Raw genomic sequence first — 18,499 nt, forward strand, 5'->3', positions numbered from 1 at the left:
TTTATTAACTGACAGTTCAAAAGGCCTTGGTAACAAACTCACTTCACTCACTGTACTCAAACAAAAGATATTTTGTATAGAGTGCTTGTGGAAGGTAAAAGCCATGAGAATTGTAGTCCTGTCTTTTCAAGTGAGAAATTTCTACTAATTTTATTTTTTGAAACTAATTTCTTAAGAGCCTATTAAAATAGGATTACTGTCTAGATTGGCCCAGTGGTCAATGGCACAGTAAAAGCTGTGAAGTAGCTGGAGAATTAGGAATGTCATCTCTGATTACCTACCCATGGGGTTGGGTTTTTTGGTTAATCCTTTGTCTGAATGCAGTTTTTTGCTTCTTGTGTTGATGAAAAGCTCAGGAATCTCCTTTCTAATAGAGTGGTAGAAATGGCAAGATGTGTTCTTTTGGTAATTATATGAAATCAATAATTGTGATTAGAAGGGGCTTGGGGGTTTGGACAATTTTATTTATGTTTTTGCTTTTTGAGGCATATTAGAAGGGAAATTACCAAAAATGTTTGAATATTCCCAGCCAGATTGTCCCTGATGGTCCCTATTCTTTCACCTCAGATAATCCAGCCCCTCTTAGAACTCGACCAGAACCGCAGCAAATTGAAGTTGTACATTGGACATCTGACATCTCTCTGCCATGACAGAGATCCCCTGATTCTGCAAGGACTAACTCCACCTGCCTCCTATCACCTGGACGATGATCGGGCAGCTTGGGAAAGTGAGCTGCAGAAGATGACCCGGGAGCAGGTCAGTTTATACCTGGACTACCATGAAAACTTATTAAAGTATCAGCCTGTAGAGTGAGTGCACCACATAGATTCAGGCTTTGTTGCACTAGCTATGGAACAGGTGTCGCTTTGACTTTGTCTATAAAGCAGTTCCACGTGATCTGCAAAGGAAAAGAAACAGTACCATTGATGGGCATTATGAACATGAGGACTGCTTGTTACTCTGACCACTTAAAAAAAGTCTGAACTGCCTGCGGCCTAACATTTGCAAGAAAGATCACCAAACCGCAGAGCCGTTTTCCTAGGTACATTACTCCATAGAGTCAGCTCTTAGCAGAGCTTTCACAGCCTTTTGACATGTTGGCTTTTCTGCACAGCAGTAGTAGCTAGTAATAGCTATTGTTTATATGGTGTTTTACATATATTATCTCATTCATTTTTATAACCACCTTGTAAAGGAGTTGCAATTGTTATTCCATTTTACAGATGAAAACACTGAGAGGTTAAGTGTCTTGTGCAAAGGCACGTGATTAGTGTAGATGTTGGAGGCAAGATTCAAACTTGAGTTTTCCTGACTTCGGGCCGAGCACTTTTGTCCGCTGAGCTTCCTTAGATAAACCAGATGGCCTTCTCTGCCAATATTTATATAGAAAAATCTGGTGTTGCTCTTCTATATCTTTAGAATAGGAAAAAGAAGCCTCCTTGAGAGGAGGGGCTACTGTGTCTTTGTATCACTGGGGCCTATCATAATGCCTTGCACAAAGTAAGCCTTTAGGAAATGCCTGTTGAATTAAATTAAAGGCACAGCTGGAAGGGGAGATTGAACACACATGATAAAAGGAACAGGCAGAGAGGTGATGACACTGGGGAGCAGACATAAAGGCTTGTTAGCAAAAGCAGAATGAAAAGGACACTGAGGAGATGGAATAAGTGGAATCTAAGGCAGATAAATATTACAAGGTCAAGACAAAGCAGAGATGAGCAGGAGCACTGAACACCACAGTGGTCATTAAGAATTAAAGGGAGTGCATTCTAAAGCCAGGGACAGATAAAGAGGTAGGAGATAGAACAGTGTTTAAACTGTGATTCCAAGCATTCTGCCTTCAGTTTTAGCCACAGGCTGTTATCCACAGAATCTCAGTGTTTGAAGGGAACTCAGGTGGTATAGTCCAACTCATGCCCAAATGAAAACACCCTCTATACAGTCTTAACATGTCCTCCTGCTTTGGCTTGAAGATCTCCCATGAGGAGAAACCTACTGCCTCCTTTTTCCTCTTTTGGATAGCATTAATTGTTAGAAGTTTTCCTTATATCAAGTCGAAATTTATCTCTTTGTACCCTTTACCCTCTGCTCCTGGTTCTGCTCTTTGAGGCCAAACAAAACCAGCCTCTTTCACATGACAGCCTTTCAGGTATTTAAAGACAGCTGTCACATTATCAGTTTCCTGAAGTTTTATGAGGTTCCCATACACACTGACATATTGGAGCTGATCGTTTTTTCTGATTATTATTTCCCATTTTTTTTAAGTTTTGTTGTTAAGATAATGATGCTTTAAGGTTAGAAAACAAACATACCAAAAAAAAAAACCTTCTCGTTATATAATATTGAAACTACAGATGAAAATCCACAAGTCAAAAAAATGTAATCTCAGTGTTGTAATGGTGTAGCAGTAAGGCACTAGTAACAACGTAGATGATAATTGTCAAAGTGCCAATGTGGTTCTATATCGCAAAGTATACGAGACTCTCCACACAGAAGGTAGAAGAAGTAAAACATTTATTCAGACACCAGAGAGCCATATCCCACAAGCCATTTATCCAGCCTGCCACAGCAGTAAAACATTCCACACGCCATATCACAGCGTGGAGCCCCGTCATCCCAGAACCTCTCTGACCCCCTGCTGGGGACTTCCCCAAAACAAACTCACAGTACAGCTAAGTCAGCCTGCTCAGTTCTAACCATCACAGGGGCGGCCATTAGCAGCTGGAACATCTCTCCCCCCCACCTCTCTCCTTCCCTCTCTCTCCCTCCCTCTTCCTCCTTCTCTCTCTCTCTCTTTCTCTTCCTCTACCTCTCTCCATTTCCTGTGACGTAATTTCCTTGTCCTGTCAAGAAGCACCTCCCACCACATGTGACTTAGGCTTCCTGTGACATGAGCAAGTCACACGGCCTCTTAATGGGTGGGAAAGATCTTCAAATCTACATTGCTACTACAGTTTGTTTTACTCATTTCTCTATAATGCAGTGTTGCCAAATAACTTATGTATTTAGCAATCTAGCTAACTGTCCTTGCTCTCCTAATTGGTGAAAGCTCACAATGTCTAACCTGTCCCACTCACCAAACCATGTTTCACCACCATGGTGCTTTTGTGTTGTAAACCTCAGTTTGTTTACCCACATTTCCACCTCGTTCTGTACTCTGGAACAGTAATCAAACTGATACTACCATTGCTTCTAGGAACCATTTCCTTTCTAAACCGAAACATTCTCCCTTCACCACCAATCCCCTATATAAATTATCTCCACCTATTAGAATGTAAGCTCCTTGAGAGCAAGGATTGTCCCTCTTTAGTATTTCTGTCTTTACCACTTAGCCAGTGTCTGGCATATAAGCACTTAATAAATGCTTTTTCACTCATTCATTTACTTGTTTTGCTGTATATGAAAACTACACTGTTCTCAGAGCTCTACTTTAGTGTGTCTATATGATTTTGAATTGAATTTATTCCTTTAGAGAAAAGGAAAAAAGGAAAATAATTTTTTCATTTGTTTCCCCTCAGTTAAAGAGAATTACTTTTCAAAATTTTGTTTTACTTCCAAAATCTCTCCCTCTCCATCTTTCTCCTCCTTCATCCATTGAGGTGAAGTCCATACTCAGTAATGTTTCTTGTGAAACTGGTTCCAAATTTTTTAAAAAGCCCATTACAAATATATATACTCATACAAAACAAATTCTCACATTAATTATGTCAGAAAGGAAGAAAGAAGGAAAGAATTTGCTTCAGACCGCACTCTGAGTCCATCACGTCACTGTCTGGAGATGGATAACACATTTCATCATGAGTCTTGTCATTGAAGTTCCTACAGCTTTCAAAGTTGATTGTCCTTACAGTATTGCTGTTACTATATAAATTGCCTCGATTCTGCTTGCTCCACTCTGTACCAGTTCAAATGAGAATTCCCAGGTTTTTCTGAAACCACACACTTCATCATTTTTTTTTGAGGGGGGAAGGCAAGGCAATTGGGGTTAAGTGACTTGCCCAAGGTCATACAGCTAGTAAGTGTGTCCTCCTGACTTCAGGGCTGGTGCTTTACTCACTGTGCCACCTAGCTGCCCTTTCATCATTTTCTTATAGCACAATAGTATTCCATCTCATTCATATACCTAATTCCCTAATTGATGGATATCCAAACGTAACTAAAGATCTATTCAAAATAATGGTACACATGGATAATCGGTATTAAAGGTCACTCTCTTTTGGAGAGATTTTCTTCAGATCTTACAATAAAAACAAAGCATGTTAAAGAAAGAATAGCCATAGTAAAGGATGTTAATATTTGTTATTTTTTCAGTTATTTGCGCATGAAACTACTTGTGTTTAAAAGGGGGGAAATGGTATTTTTCTCCAGGCCTGCAATTCAGATATACCTAGGTAGAATTAATTCAGATTTTCCTAGGGGGTAAAAATAACCTTCGGAACAAGATCAAGCATGGAAATTTTCAATCCAAGATTTTTTTAGAAAGATATAAATGGACAAAAGCTGGGGGGCAGAGCTAAGATGGCGGCTAGAAAGCAGGGACTTGCCTAGGGCTCTCCCCCAGGACCCTCAAAATACCGATAAAAAAATGGCTCTGAACAAATTCTAGAACTGCAGAACCCATGAAATAGCAGAGGGAAGCAGGGCTCCAGCCCAGGACAGCCTGGATGCTAACTGGGTAAGGTCTATCACGCACAGAGCTGGGAGCTGAGCGGGGCAGACCCCAGCATGAGCTGCGCACACACCAACCAGACCAGGAGCCGGGTAGGACAGGCCCTAGCACCCTGAATCAGTGAGCTGTGGCAGTTACCAGACTTCTCAACCCACAAACACCAAAGACAACAGAGAAGGTTAGTGGGAAAAGCTGCGGGGGCAGACTGAAAGGAGTTCGCAGTTGGGCCACCACCCCGGGGACAGTGGAGGTGGTGTAGCTACAGAACTACAGCTGCAGTTGCTGCTGGCCCCAGGCCCACCTGGTGGGCGGAATTAAGTGGCGGATCAGACCAGGACTGCAGAGCCTACTTAAGATCTGAGTCACAGTCCAGGTTGGGGGTTCTTGGGGGAAGAGGAGTGCTGGTGTGGCAGAGCTGGCTGTATAGAAATAGCTCTGAAAACAACAGCACATCCCCTTAATCTTGGAGTAGAGTACTCTCTACTCTACAAGAAGTCATACCCCTACAAAAAGCTCAAGAGTCAAGTAGTTGGCTGGGAACATGGCCAGGCAGGCAAAACGGACTCAGATTCAGACTCAGACTTTGGAATCTTTCTTTGGTGACAAAGAAGAGCAAAACATACAGCCAGAAGAAGTCAACAAAGCCAAAGAGCCTACATCAAAAGCCTCCAAGAAAAATATGAACTGATCTCAGGCCATGGAAGAGCTCAAAAAGGATTGGAAAAGCAAGTTAGAGAAGTAGAGGAAAATTTGGGAAGAGAAATGAAAGTGATGTGAGAAAACCATGAAAAACAAGTCAATGACTGGCTAAAGGAGAACCAAAAAAATACTGAAGAAAATAACACCTTAAAAAATAGACTAACTCAAATGGCAAAAGAGCTCCAAAAAGCCAGTGAGGAGAAGAATGCCTTGAAAGGCAGAATTAGCCAAATGGAAAAGGAGGTCCAAAAGTCCACTGAAGAAAATACTACCTTAAAAATTAGATTGGAGCAAGTAGAAGCTAGGGACTTGATAAGAAATCAAGATATTATAAAACAGAACCAAAGGAATGAAAAAGTGGAAGACAATGTGAACTATCTGATTGGAAAAACCACTGACCTGGAAAATAGATCCAGGAGAGATAATTTAAAAATTATTGGACTACCTGAAAGTCATGATCAAAAAAAGAGCCTAGATATCATCTTTCAAGAAATTATCAAGGAGAACTGCCCTGATATTCTAGAACCAGAGGGTAAAATAGAAATTGAAAGAATCCACCAATTGCCTCCTCAAATAGATCCCGAAAAGAAATCTCCTAGCAATATTGTCGCCAAATTCCAGAGCTCCCAGGTCAAGGGGAAAATACTGCAAGCAGCCAGAAAGAAACCATTTGAGTATTGTGGAAACACAATCAGAATAACCCAAGATCTAGTGTCTTCTACCTTAAGGGATCGAAGTGTTTGGAATACGATATTCCAGAGGTCAATGGAGCTAGGATTAAAACCAAGAATCACCTACTCAGCAAAATTGAGTATCATACTCCAGGGCAAAATATGGATTTTCAATAAAATAGAGGACTTTCAAGCTTTCTCAGTGAAAAGACCAGAGCTGAATAGAAAATTTGACTTTCAAACACAAGAATCAAGAGAAGCATGAAAAGGTAAACAAGAAAGAGATATCATAAGGGACTTACTAAAGTTGAACTGTTTTGTTTACATTCCTACATAGAAAGATGATGTGTATAATTCATGAGACCTCAGTATTAGGGTAGCTGAAGGGAACATACATACATACATACATATATATATATATATATAGAGAGAGAGAGAGAGAGGGGGGGGGGCAGAGAGTGAGTTGAATATGAAGAGATGATAATCTAAAAAAATAAAATCAAATTAAGGGATGAGAGAGGAATATGTTGAGAGAGGGAGAAAGGGAGAGGTAGACTGAGGTAAATTATCTCGCATAAAAGTGTCAAGAAAAAGCAGTTCTGTTGGAAGGGAAGAGGGGGCAGGTGAGGGGGAATGAGTGAATCTTGCTCTCATCAGATATGACCTGAGGAGGGAATAACATACACACTCAATTGGGTATCTTATCCCACAGGAAAGAAGGAGGAAGGAGATTAAAAAGAGGAACGATAGAAGGGGGTAGATAGGGGGAGGAGGTAATCAAAAGCAAACACTTTTGAAAAGGGACAGGGTCAAGGGAGAAAATTGGATTTGTCTTTCACAACATGAATATATTGTGGAAGGGTTTTGCATAATGATACACATGTGACCTTTGTTGAATTGTTTCCCTTCTTAGGGGCGATGGGTGGGGAGGGAAGAGGGTAGAGAATTTGGAACTCAAAGTTTTAAAAGCAGATGTTCAAAAAAATGTTTTTGCATGCAACTAGGAAATAAAATTTACAGGCAATGGGGCATAAACATCTATCTTGCCCTACAAGAAAGTAAGGGAAAAGGGGTTGGGGGGGAGTGGGCTGACCAGGGAGGGCTGACTGGGGAACAGGGCAATCAGAATATATGCCATCTTGGAGTGGGGGGGGGGGTAGAGAAGGGGAGAAAATTTGTAATTCAAATGTGAAAATTAATGTTCAAAACTAAAAACATTAAATAAAGAAATAAATAATGATTTATTTAAAAAAAAAAAAAAAGAAAGTAAGTGAGTGAAGCCAGAGATTCATAATGAAAATGCCCTTGTGGACAAGGTGTTGGCAGATGCCATTTCCAGCACTAACTGTTGTGCCCTCTTGCATGTTTCCTGTTAGCACCATCATGTTTCTGTCTACTCAGAGTGGTCTTTTGTTGCTAAGGTTGCAGTTTCAGTCAGGCCTTGTTCTATCTTCATTCTCAGTAATGTTTCTTGTGAAGCTGTATTTTCCAGTTTTAAACCACAAAACAAGAAGAAACAGATTTTAAGAAGTTTCAGTCCCTAAATCTTCCCTCCCTCAATTTGACCAAATTACAGTTTTCTTCACCACTTGTCCAATTTCTTAGTATGGTGGAAGGTGAAGATTTGACTCAAGAAGTTTTGTTTTTGTCTTTGCATATCTACTATTTGCATCATGACAAAGCATTTAAAGTAACATTTAAAGATTAATAAAGTTGCAAAAATGGGAGAGTTGCAGCTGCCACCACCATCATAGACTTTTCCTTATTTCTGGAACATTGTTGTGTTATCACTTAACTGAATGAATAGTGAAGGGGCTTTTCTGATTTATTTCCGCAACCAGTAAACTGAAAGAGTAGAGTTTTGAAGGAATGGAAGGATTAATAATGATGGCCTTTAACATTACAGAAAGCTTTATCTGTGGAAGATAGTACATTCACGGCTAGAATTAGATTTTTGAGGGACTAGGGTGCCCAATTTTTGAATGATATCTTATTTTAAAATGTATTTGCAAGGAAGATGCCTCCTCAGGGTCAGAATGCCATTTTAGGCATTCTGCTCTTGCCATTTGTTATCCCCTTTCTTCTAGTTTTCTGGATTAGACACCAGATTCTTTTCTATTCTCTATCCCCTATATCCAATCTTCTGTCAAGTGCAGTTGTTTCTTTCATCCAGATGTCTCTCAGATTTTCCCTTTCATCACCACAGCCACTAAACAGACCTACTTCACCAGCAGCTTGATTACTTCAGTAGCCTTATTTAGTCAGCCAAATTCCAGGCTCTCCTTACCCTTACATATCCAAATTCATTCTACGCAGGGCAGCTGGGTGGCGCAGTGAGTAGAGCACCAGCCCTGAAGTCAGGAGGACCTGAGTTCAAATCCAGCCTCAGATACTTGACACACTTACTAGTTGTGTGACCTTGGGCAGGGCACTTAACCCCAATTGCCCTGCCTTCCCCCCTCCAAAAGAAAAAATACAAATTCGTTCTACACACCGAATCCAGGCTGCTTTTCTAAGTTAATAGTAGCCCACAGGGATCCTTCTCATGCATAGTTTAGTGGCCTCATTTCTATTTTGAGTCTGGTACCACTGCCTTACACCTCCAAGGACAGTATTGGATAGAAAGAATGTACTCTATCTTAGAACCTAACACAGATACCTAACCCAGGGCTGGTTGGCCTACAGGATCTCATAAATGCAGTCCTTCAATTTGTGATTCCCTGCAGGACACAGGATTGCTGTGTTTGAATAGTTTTTTCCTTCCTCCCCCTGCCCCCCCCCGCCACCATCAACAGCCCTAGATTGGTTCTGTTGGAGCATACAAACCTGTGTTTTAACATTTTCTCCACACCATAAACTCAAAGGATGAAAATGAACAAAAGAACAGGCTCTGGAGGTGAATTGAAACTGTTGCATTGGAGCTTCTGACATGTTCTGGTTCCAGCTTAGAGTTAATGTTTACATAAAGCTCTCTTTATCCAAAATTCTAAAACTCTGCTTACTTAGACAGCTGGAGTAGATTAAGCTTAGCCAGGGGAGAGAACATACTCTAATATTTCAGCTATACATTCCTGTAGAGAATACATACAGGACAAATATGTAAAAATCAACTCATTGCACAAGCATTTATAGACTTTCTGGGTGCTAACTGGCAGATGTTGCTTTATTTTGAGCTTACCTTGCTAGAGAATTAGAAGCCAGAGAAGTTTATATAAATTTTAATGCCCTTAAGACAGCATAAAAACCACCAGAGTTCTTTCTGCTTCTCCAGTTTGGAACATTTCTTTCTTAACTAGGTAAAATTGAACCATCAGCCAAATTCAGGATATATCAGGACATTCTATATAGATATTGTGTGTATACATATATGTGTATATGGGGGGGACATATATATACACATACATATATATATATACATATATTCCCCACAGACATTAATATTTCTCAGGTTAGAATTTTTAAGTTTTTATTAAATGCCATTCTCATATTTGAGTTTAGGCCTCATATGGCACATATTTTCATAAGGAATGTAAGTAATAGATCCAAATGAGTTTGAAAGTTCTTGCCACATAGAGAAAAACTCTAATGTATGCTAGTACAATTTTTGGTGAAAATGACAGAATTATTAGCTTTGTTTGAGTAAAAATAAAATCCCAGAAAGCAGTAGAGAAAATAAATCTAAAGATTGGTGCAACATAAAAATCTACTTACAAAATGTGGTGATTGTGCTTATCTTTGGTCGTGGGGTTATTTAAAGTTGGCTAAACGGTATTCATTTTACTCCAGCCAAAATATTCTCCGTGTTTTCCAGTTTCAGGATTGCTTAATTCTCTCCAACTTTGGATCTCTTGATTTGTCTCAGTCCTAGGATTGTAACTTTCTTCCTGTAAATAGATCAGTAAAACCTTTCTGCCCTCAAAACTGAAGTAGTGCCAACTTTTCCCATCATGTATTAACATTTTTGCCAAAATCAGTGTGGCATACTCTGTACCTAGTTTTTTATTGCCCAAGCAATGGAGAATTCTGACCGCCACTGTGATCATGTCTGAAATTTTTTCAATAAATTCAACGAACATTTTTTAATCACTCACCATGTATGAAGGCAGGTAGGTGGTGCCATTGATGGAGTGCTGGACCTGGAGTCGGGAAGACTCATCTTCTTGATTTCAGATCTGGCCTTATTATTAGCTGTGTGACGCTGGGCAAGTCATTTAACCTTGTTTGCCTTTTGAGCTAGAAAAGGAAATGGCAAACTATTCCAGTATCTTTGCCAAAAAAAAAACCCTCAAATTGGTTCACAAAGAGTTGGACATGACTAAAAAATACTCAAACGAGTCCCACATACAGGTACAAAGACCAAAAAAAAAATCCCTTGCTTCAAGGAGCTTACATTCTGCTGTAAGCAGATATGACAGCAGATATGCAATTAAGTAAATATAAACTACATATAAAGTAATTTAATCAATAAAGCAGTGCCAGTAAGTGAGAAAATCAGGAAAGGCCACATGCTATAGGAGACGAGGTTGACTGGAACTAAGAATGTGTGAAGGAGAGTCATATGAATAAAAGATCAGAAAGGTAGGGGGAAATATTCATTGTTACTCTCTTTGTGTTCTGAACACAAGAGAACAATTTTTAACAGTTTATATTGCAGGAATCATCCCCACTTATATCACTGTTGAGTTTGGTGTACTTCTACACCAAACTCTGTGGGGCAGGGGTAGGAGATGGGGGTGTGATGTGTGTTTTCAATCCTCCTTTTTCCATTTCAGATAAGAGTGAGGTTCATCAGAAGCCAAATCCCCCAACCTATTCCATATTTGTATTCTCTTCTTCCTACCTGTGAGAAGTAGCAAGTTCTGCTTTCTTCTTCATCCTTTCTACACTAATGTATTCTTCTTCTTTCATTTCTTAACACCCTAAGAACAGAATCAATTGCTTCCTGATCAGGACCTTTTTTTTTTTTTAATTTAACTCCCTCAATAGCCTTTGAAGACATGACAGTTCCTAAGGGAGACATGTTTCTTCTCCCCCAGTTAGAATGTTACCACTCCATCATCAATCATATAGTTCTTTCTACATGCTCACATAAACTGGCCTTTCTAAGTTTTTTCTGAACTCTGAACTTAGGGAATTAGATTTACAATAATTTTTTTATACTGGAGGGTACTTTCTTTGATTCACTCATCTCTCCAACTTCAGTTCTTGAGTTGGGCTTTGTGCCAGATCCCAACTCCATTCTCTACTAACTACTTTTGAATGGGGTGGTTGGCCCTGCTTGGTCACAACCTGGATCCCTGTGATTCTTTCACAACCTGCACCAGACCCTCCCCTCCCCTAGATCCTTGAGGTTCTATCTATTGGAACTTCAGGTCTGCTTTCTCAGGACGGGGTGTTATGGACCTCAGAGCCTGGGCTATCTCATTCTGAGTACTAACTTTTGCTGGTCCCAGGGGCTTCCAAGGTCCCTTACCCTTTGGCTTTCTCACCACTGTTGGGCTTTCTCAGCAGAGCACTCTGCTCATTGTTGAGTCATCCATCGTTGGTTGCATAGGGAGGCTAACCTGCACTGGTATTGGCTTTGCTGGAGGAGATGGGGCAAGATGACTTTTTGTACAGTTCTGCAATGGAAAAAGTCACCTAGTACTTTTTTATTGGATTTGTTAATAATTATTCGATCTAATGTAAACTTCAGGATTTGGGGTATGTGGGAGCTGAGTGGCCTTCTTCCTATTCAGGCAGCGACCTTGGCACATGTCTTCTGTGTATGGTTAATATTTCATTGGTGTTCTTTTTTTTCTGAGTTTTTATTTTTTTGCATCATTCTTACTGTCCATCAGCTCAGAAAATAGAAACATTCCCTCATAGCCAACAAGCACAGTCAAGTAAAACAAATCAACACATTGGCTATGTTTCTGATTGCATCTCTAATCCATTTCCTCTCAGCCAAGTGATAGAAAGCATGCTTCATCATCAGTCATCTGAAGTCATGATTGATTATTGGATTGATCAGAACTCTGAAGTCTTTGAAAGTTTTTTTTTCCTTTACATTATTGTGGTCATTGTGTAAATTGTGCTTCTGATTCTCTTCACCTTACTCTGCATATTCCCAGGTTTTTCTGAACCTATCATATTTATAATTTCCTATGGCTTAATAATATTCCATTACATTCATATCATTCTTCAGTCAGTTCCCAATTGATAGACACCCATTTTGTCTCCAAATCTTTTTTGGGGGGGGGGGGCAGGGCAATTGGGGTTAAGTGACTTGCCCAAGATCACACAGCTAGTAAGTGTGTCAAATGTCTGAGTCCGAATTTGAACTCAGGTCCTCCTGACTCCAGGGCCAGTGCTTTACTCACTGCGCCACCTCGCTGCCCCTCTCCAAATCTTTTCTACAGCAAAATGTACTACTATGATTATTTTTGTACACGTAGGATTTTTATCTCTTGTCTTTGACATCTTTGGGTTACATGGCTAATAATGGTATTGCTAGATCAGAGGGTATGTATACACAGTTTGACTTTGGGGTAGAATTCCAAATTCCTTTCCTAAATGGTTGGATTAATTCACAATTCCACCAATAGTACACTAGTGTGCATATCTTACTACAAACATTCCAATAATTGCCATTTTCATTTTTTGACATCTTTGCCATTGGATGGGTATAGAACTTCAGTGTTAATTTTCATTTTTCTTCTTAATGTTTTGAAGTATTTTTTCACATGGTTATTTATGGCTTGCATTTTTAAAAATTGTGTATTCATATCCTTTGACAATTTATTGTGGAATGGATCTTGTTCTTGTATATTTGTAATAAATCTATATGTGTTGGGGTAGGTGGCATATATTTAAATACTTATAAGTAGACATACTTATGTAATTATGCTTATATACACTTGTTCTTGTATACTTATATATACCCATATACTTACATGTCCCACACACAGTTTTGATTTACAAGAAACCTTCCAAATCAAAGGATACATTTTAAAATTTGAACACAAAATAACTTTCAATTCATAAGTAGAACCATGACCTATTTTTTTAAAGAAAACTATTAATAAGCTTATCTAATTTTTAAAAGAATGAAGAAAAAAATTGCCAGTATAAAAATTGATAAAGGAGAATTTACAACAAATAAAAATGAAATAAAGGAAATTATCAGAAATTATTTTTCTCAACCATATGCCAAAAAATTGATATCTTAGTTAAAATGAATACTTATAAAAGTATTAAATCCTGAGGTTAAACAGAGCAAGAAATAAGGAAATAACCTAAAACCAGAAAAAGAAATTGAACAGTCCATAAATGAAATCTCCCCGAAACTTCTCCAAGATATGTTTTTACAAGTGAATTCTCTCATTCAAAGAACTAATGATTTCAATATTACATAACCTCTTTGCAATAGTAAGAAAAGAAGAGATCCTTTCAAAGCAAATAATCAGAAATTGCCTTGTCAACAAAATGGGCAACTTAGATGAATGGATAGATATTATATGTGTATATGTAAAATACCCTGATTAACAGAACAAGAAATAAAGAGTTTAAATAACCTAATTTCATAAAAGTAAGTTGAACAAGATACATTAACTCCCATAGAAAAAAATTCAAGACCAGATGTCTTTATAAGAAATTTCTATCAAACATTCCAAGTATTAGTTCCAATATTACATGATCTTTTTGCAAAAGTAGGAAATAAAAAAATTTCTGCTAAAATCTTTCTTCAATACAGGTGTGGTCTTGATAGGTAAACCAGGGAGATACAAAATAGAGAATGAAAAATATCAACCAATATCCCCAATCACTGTGCAAAACATTACATAACATATTAGCACTGAAGATACAAAAGCATATTAAAGAGATTGTGACCTGCTGAATTTATATTAAGAGTGCAAGTTCAATATAAGGAAATCTATAAATTTAAGAGACAATAATAATAACAATAAAATCTTATCAAAAGATGCTAAGAAATGCTTTTGAAAAGTATAAGTATAAACAAACCTTTCTTTCAAACAGTAAAAACTATTTCCCTAAAACCAAGCCAGCATTAAGGTGAATGAAAGAAGAACAGAGGTCTTTCCAGTAAGGATGTCCATCATCACCATTAACATTATCTGATACGGGGGGGGCCCTCCCCCAAACTCCTCCAAACACCTGTAAAAAATGACTCTAAACAAAAAAGACAAAGTGAAAGAAATTTGCAGCCCAAGACAACCTGGAAGGTCTACAGGAAAGGTCTGTTGCACCAGGCTAAGAGAGGAGTGCAGGCTGCACCAGCACAGACCAGGCCCCAGCAAACCCAGAGCAGGCCTCAAGGAATTGAATCACTGGCAGCCTGTGGCAGTTTCCAGACTTCTCAACCAATGCCAAAGACAACTAAGAAAGTCAGTAGGAAAGGTCTGTCAGACTTGGGTGGGAGAGGAGCGCTGTCTAGCCTAGGCCACAGCAAACCAGGAGCAGGCTTTGGGAATGACTGAATCAGCAGTGATGGCACCAGCAATGATGGCACCAGCAGCTGTTTCCAAAACTCTCAGCCCACAGAAGGTAAGGGGAGCAAACAAATGGGCAGAAAGAGATCACAGGGGTCTGTTAGCTGGCTCTGAAGCAGGACTCTGTTGCTTTGTCCATTCTTGGATCTGGTTGATAGTCCTGGGGTGAGGAGGAGCACTGGCATAGCAGAGCTTGTGGCAGCAGTGGAGAGGGAACCCTCCTCATAGTTCCAGGGCAGAAAAGAGTGCTTGTGGTCACTTATAGACCAGGAAAGGAGTAAACACCTCTTCTTTCATCATACAACCTTAGAAGAACTGAAAATTTAAAAGTCCCTAGAAGTATCTCTGAAAACAGCTACACAAAGCCCCTGAAGCTTGGGACAGTATGCCCTCCATCCTGGATGGAGAGCCCTACCTTAACAAAGAGTTAAAAAGTCAAATAATAGGCTGGGAAAATGAACAAACAATGGAAAAAAACTCAGACTATAGAATCTTACTTTGGTGACAGGGAAGATCAAAACATATGCTCGGGAGAAGAAAACAAAGTCAAAGCTCCTACATCCAAAGCCTTCAAGAAAAATATGAATTGGTCTCAGGCCACATGGAAGAGCTCAAAAATAATTTTGAAAATCAAGTAAGAGAAGTAGAAGAAAAATTGGGAAGAGAAATGAAAGTGATGCAAGAAAATCATGAAAAACAGTCAACAGCTTGCTAAAGGAGACCCAAAAAATGCTGAAGAAAATAACACCTTAAAAAACAGACTAGACCAAATGGCAAAAGAGGTCCAAAAAGCCAATGAGGAGAAGAATTCCTTAAAAAGCATAATTGACCAAATGGAAAAAGAGGTCCAAAAGCTCACTGAAGAAAATAATTCCTTGAAAATTAGAGTGGAGCAAATGTAAGCTAAAGACTCTATGACAAATCAAGAAATTATAAAACAAAACCAAAAGAATGAAAAAATAGAAGACAATGTGAAATATCTCATTGGAAAACAACTGACCTGGAAAATACATCCAGGAGAGATAATTTAAAAATTATTGGACTGCCTGTGTGAAGGCCATGATCAAAAAAAGAGCCTACACCTCATCTTTCAAGAAATTATCAAAGAAAACAGCTCTGATATTGTAGAACCAGAGGGTAATAGAAATTGAAAGAATCCACCAATCACCTCCTGAAAGAGATCCTAAAATTAAAATTGACAGGAATATTATAGCAAAATTCCAGAGTTCCAGGTCAAGGAGAAAATATTGCAAGCAGCCAGAAAGAAACAATTCAAGTATCGTGGAGCCACAGTCAGGATAACACACGATTTAGCAGCTTTTACGTTAAAGAACCAGAGGGCTTGGAATATGATATTCCTAAGCTCAAAGGAGCTAGGATTACAACCAAGAATCACCTACCCAGCAAAACAGAGTGTAGTGCATGAGGGGGGAAAATTGATATTCAATGACATAGAGGAATTTAATGCATTCTTGATGAGAAGATCAGAGCTGAATAGAAATTTTGACTTTCAAATACAAGACTCAAGAGAAGCATGACAGGAAAGAGAAATCATAAGGGACTTATTAAATGGTTTACATTGCTACATGGAAAGATGATATTTGTAACTCATGAGACCTTTCTCAGTGTTAGGACTGTTGGAGGGAATATATATGTATAAACAGAGGGCACAGAATGAGTTGAATAGGAATGAATGATATCTAAAAAATAAAATTAAGGGGTGAGAGAGGAATGTACTGGGAGAAGGAGAAAGGGAGAGATAGAATGGTTTAAATTATCTCACATAAAAGAGACAAGAAAAACCTTTTACAGGGGAGGGGAAGAGTGAGGAGGTGAAAGGGAATGAGTAAACCTTACTCTCATCAGAATTGGCTTAAGGAGGAACTAACGTACACACTTGGATATGGAAATCTATCTTACACTACAAGAAAGTAGGGGTGGATTAACTGATAGAAGGTAGGGCAGATTGGGGGAGGGGGTACTCAGAAACAAACACTTGAGGAGGGGCAGGGTAAAAGGAGAGAATAGAATAAATGGGGAGTGGGATAAGATGGAGGGAAATATAGTTATGTCTTTTACAGCATGACTATTATGGAAGTGTTTTACATGACTATACATCTATAACCTATATCAAATTGCTTGCCTTCTCAATCAGGGTGGGTGGGGAGGGAGGAAGAGAGAGAATTTGGAACTCAGAGTTTTAAAAATGAATGTTAATTGTTTTTACATGTAACTGGGGAATAAGACACATAGGCAATGGGGTACAGAAATCTCTCTTATCCCACAGGAAAATAGAAGGGAAAGGCAATGTGGGGGAGAGTGATATAAGGGAGGGCAGATTGGGGGAAGGGGTAATCAGAAGCAAAACACTTTTGAGGAGGGACAGAAGCGAGAGAATAGAATAAGCAGTGGTGGGGGGATAGGATGGAGGGAAATATAGTTAGCAATAGTGTGAAAAAAAAAAACTTGAAGCAAGTTTCTCTGATAGAGGCCTCATTTCTCTGACATATAGAGTACTGTGTCAAATTTATAAAAATAAGAGCCATTCCCCAATTGATAAATGATCAAAGGATATAATCAGTTTTCAGATGAGGTGATTAAAGCTTTCTATAGCCACATGAAAAAATATTCTAACTCACCATTGATTGGAGAAATGCCAGTTAAAAAAAATACCTATTAGATAATAGGACAGAAAACGTAAATGACAAATGTTGGAGGCGATGTGGGAAAAATAAAACATTAATGTTCTGTTTTAGGAGTTGTGAATTGACTAAACCATTCTATAGAGCAGTTTGGAACTATGCCCAAAGGGCTATAAAACTATGTGTACCCTTTTACCTAGCAATACCACTACTACATTTATATCCCAAAAGAGATGAAAAACAAAAAGGAAGACCTGTATGTACAAAAAAATATTTATACAGCAGCTCTTTTCTGGTAGTAAAAGAATTAGAAATTGAGGGGATGCACATCAATTGGGGAATGGCTGAATAAGTTGTGGTATGTAATTGTGATGGAATACTATTGTATTGAAATGATGGTGGTGCTCTCAGAAAAATCTAGACACACTTCCATAGGCTCATGCAAAGTGAAATGTACTGGGTACAAAGTAACAGCAGTATTGTAAGATGATCATCTGTGAATGACTTAGCTATTCTCAGCAATACAATGATCCAAGACATATGATGAAAAATGTTATCCATCCCCAGAGAAAGAATTGATGGTGTCTGAATACAGATGAAGCAACTTGTGTTGTTTTGTTTTTTTTCACTTTATTTTTCTTGATTTTTTTATCTGTGCTTTCTTTCACAACATGATTATTATGGATATGTTTTACATGACTACACATATATAACCTACATTGAATTGCTTGCCTTTTCAATGACAGGGTTGGGAGAGAGGAAGGGAGAGAATTTGGAACTCAACGTTTTAAAAACAAATGTTAAAAAACTGTTTTCATGTAGCTGGGGAAAAATTAAATACTAAATAAATACAAAAAAATAAATTATTTGATACATTATTAGAAATGTTAACTATAATAGGGCAAAAAAAAGAAATTGAAGAAATGAAGATTTGAGAGATACCTTGTATAAAGAAGTGATTCAAATATACAAGAATGAGAGCCTTTCCTCACTAAATAATTTGTCCATGCAGTGCTCAAAGGAAGTAATGCAAGTTATCAATAGTCATATGAAAAAATACTCCAAGTCATTAATTAGATAAAAATTAAATTAGCCCTGAGGTTCTGCCTCACTCATATGATATTTGCAAAGATGACAATAAAAACAATAGTAATAATATCTAGCATTTATATAGTGCTTGAAAGTTTGCAACAAGCTTTGGGCTGTTTTTATCCCCATTTTACAGATGAAGAAACTGAGATGGCAAAGATTAAGTTACTTGCCCAGGGTCACACAGCTAGAAGTTTCTGAGACTGAATTTGAATTCATGTCTTCCTCACTCCAGGT

The 18,499-nt window shown here is 38.4% G+C and overlaps 1 protein-coding gene across 8 annotated transcripts in view; it reads left to right on the forward strand.

The window, feature by feature from the left end:
* The window catches only part of ERC1 (ELKS/RAB6-interacting/CAST family member 1), a 404,612-nt gene that overhangs the window by 344,356 nt on the left and 41,757 nt on the right, over window positions 1–18,499 (forward strand). For 5 of the 8 annotated variants that reach the window (XM_036761852.1, XM_036761851.1, XM_036761853.1 and 2 more), the window contains one exon: window positions 568–627. Coding sequence is in view for 3 of the 8 variants with exons in the window: in XM_036761847.1 (XP_036617742.1) it covers window positions 568–756 (189 nt within the window). In the remaining 5 variants the exon portion in view is untranslated. Of the gene's footprint in view, window positions 1–567; window positions 757–18,499 lie in introns of those variants that run through there. The other 3 variants (XM_036761847.1, XM_036761848.1, XM_036761846.1) reach the window with 1 other exon arrangement.

The sequence above is a fragment of the Trichosurus vulpecula genome, chromosome 5, assembly GCF_011100635.1.
Source record: "Trichosurus vulpecula isolate mTriVul1 chromosome 5, mTriVul1.pri, whole genome shotgun sequence".
Lineage (NCBI taxonomy): Eukaryota > Metazoa > Chordata > Mammalia > Diprotodontia > Phalangeridae > Trichosurus > Trichosurus vulpecula.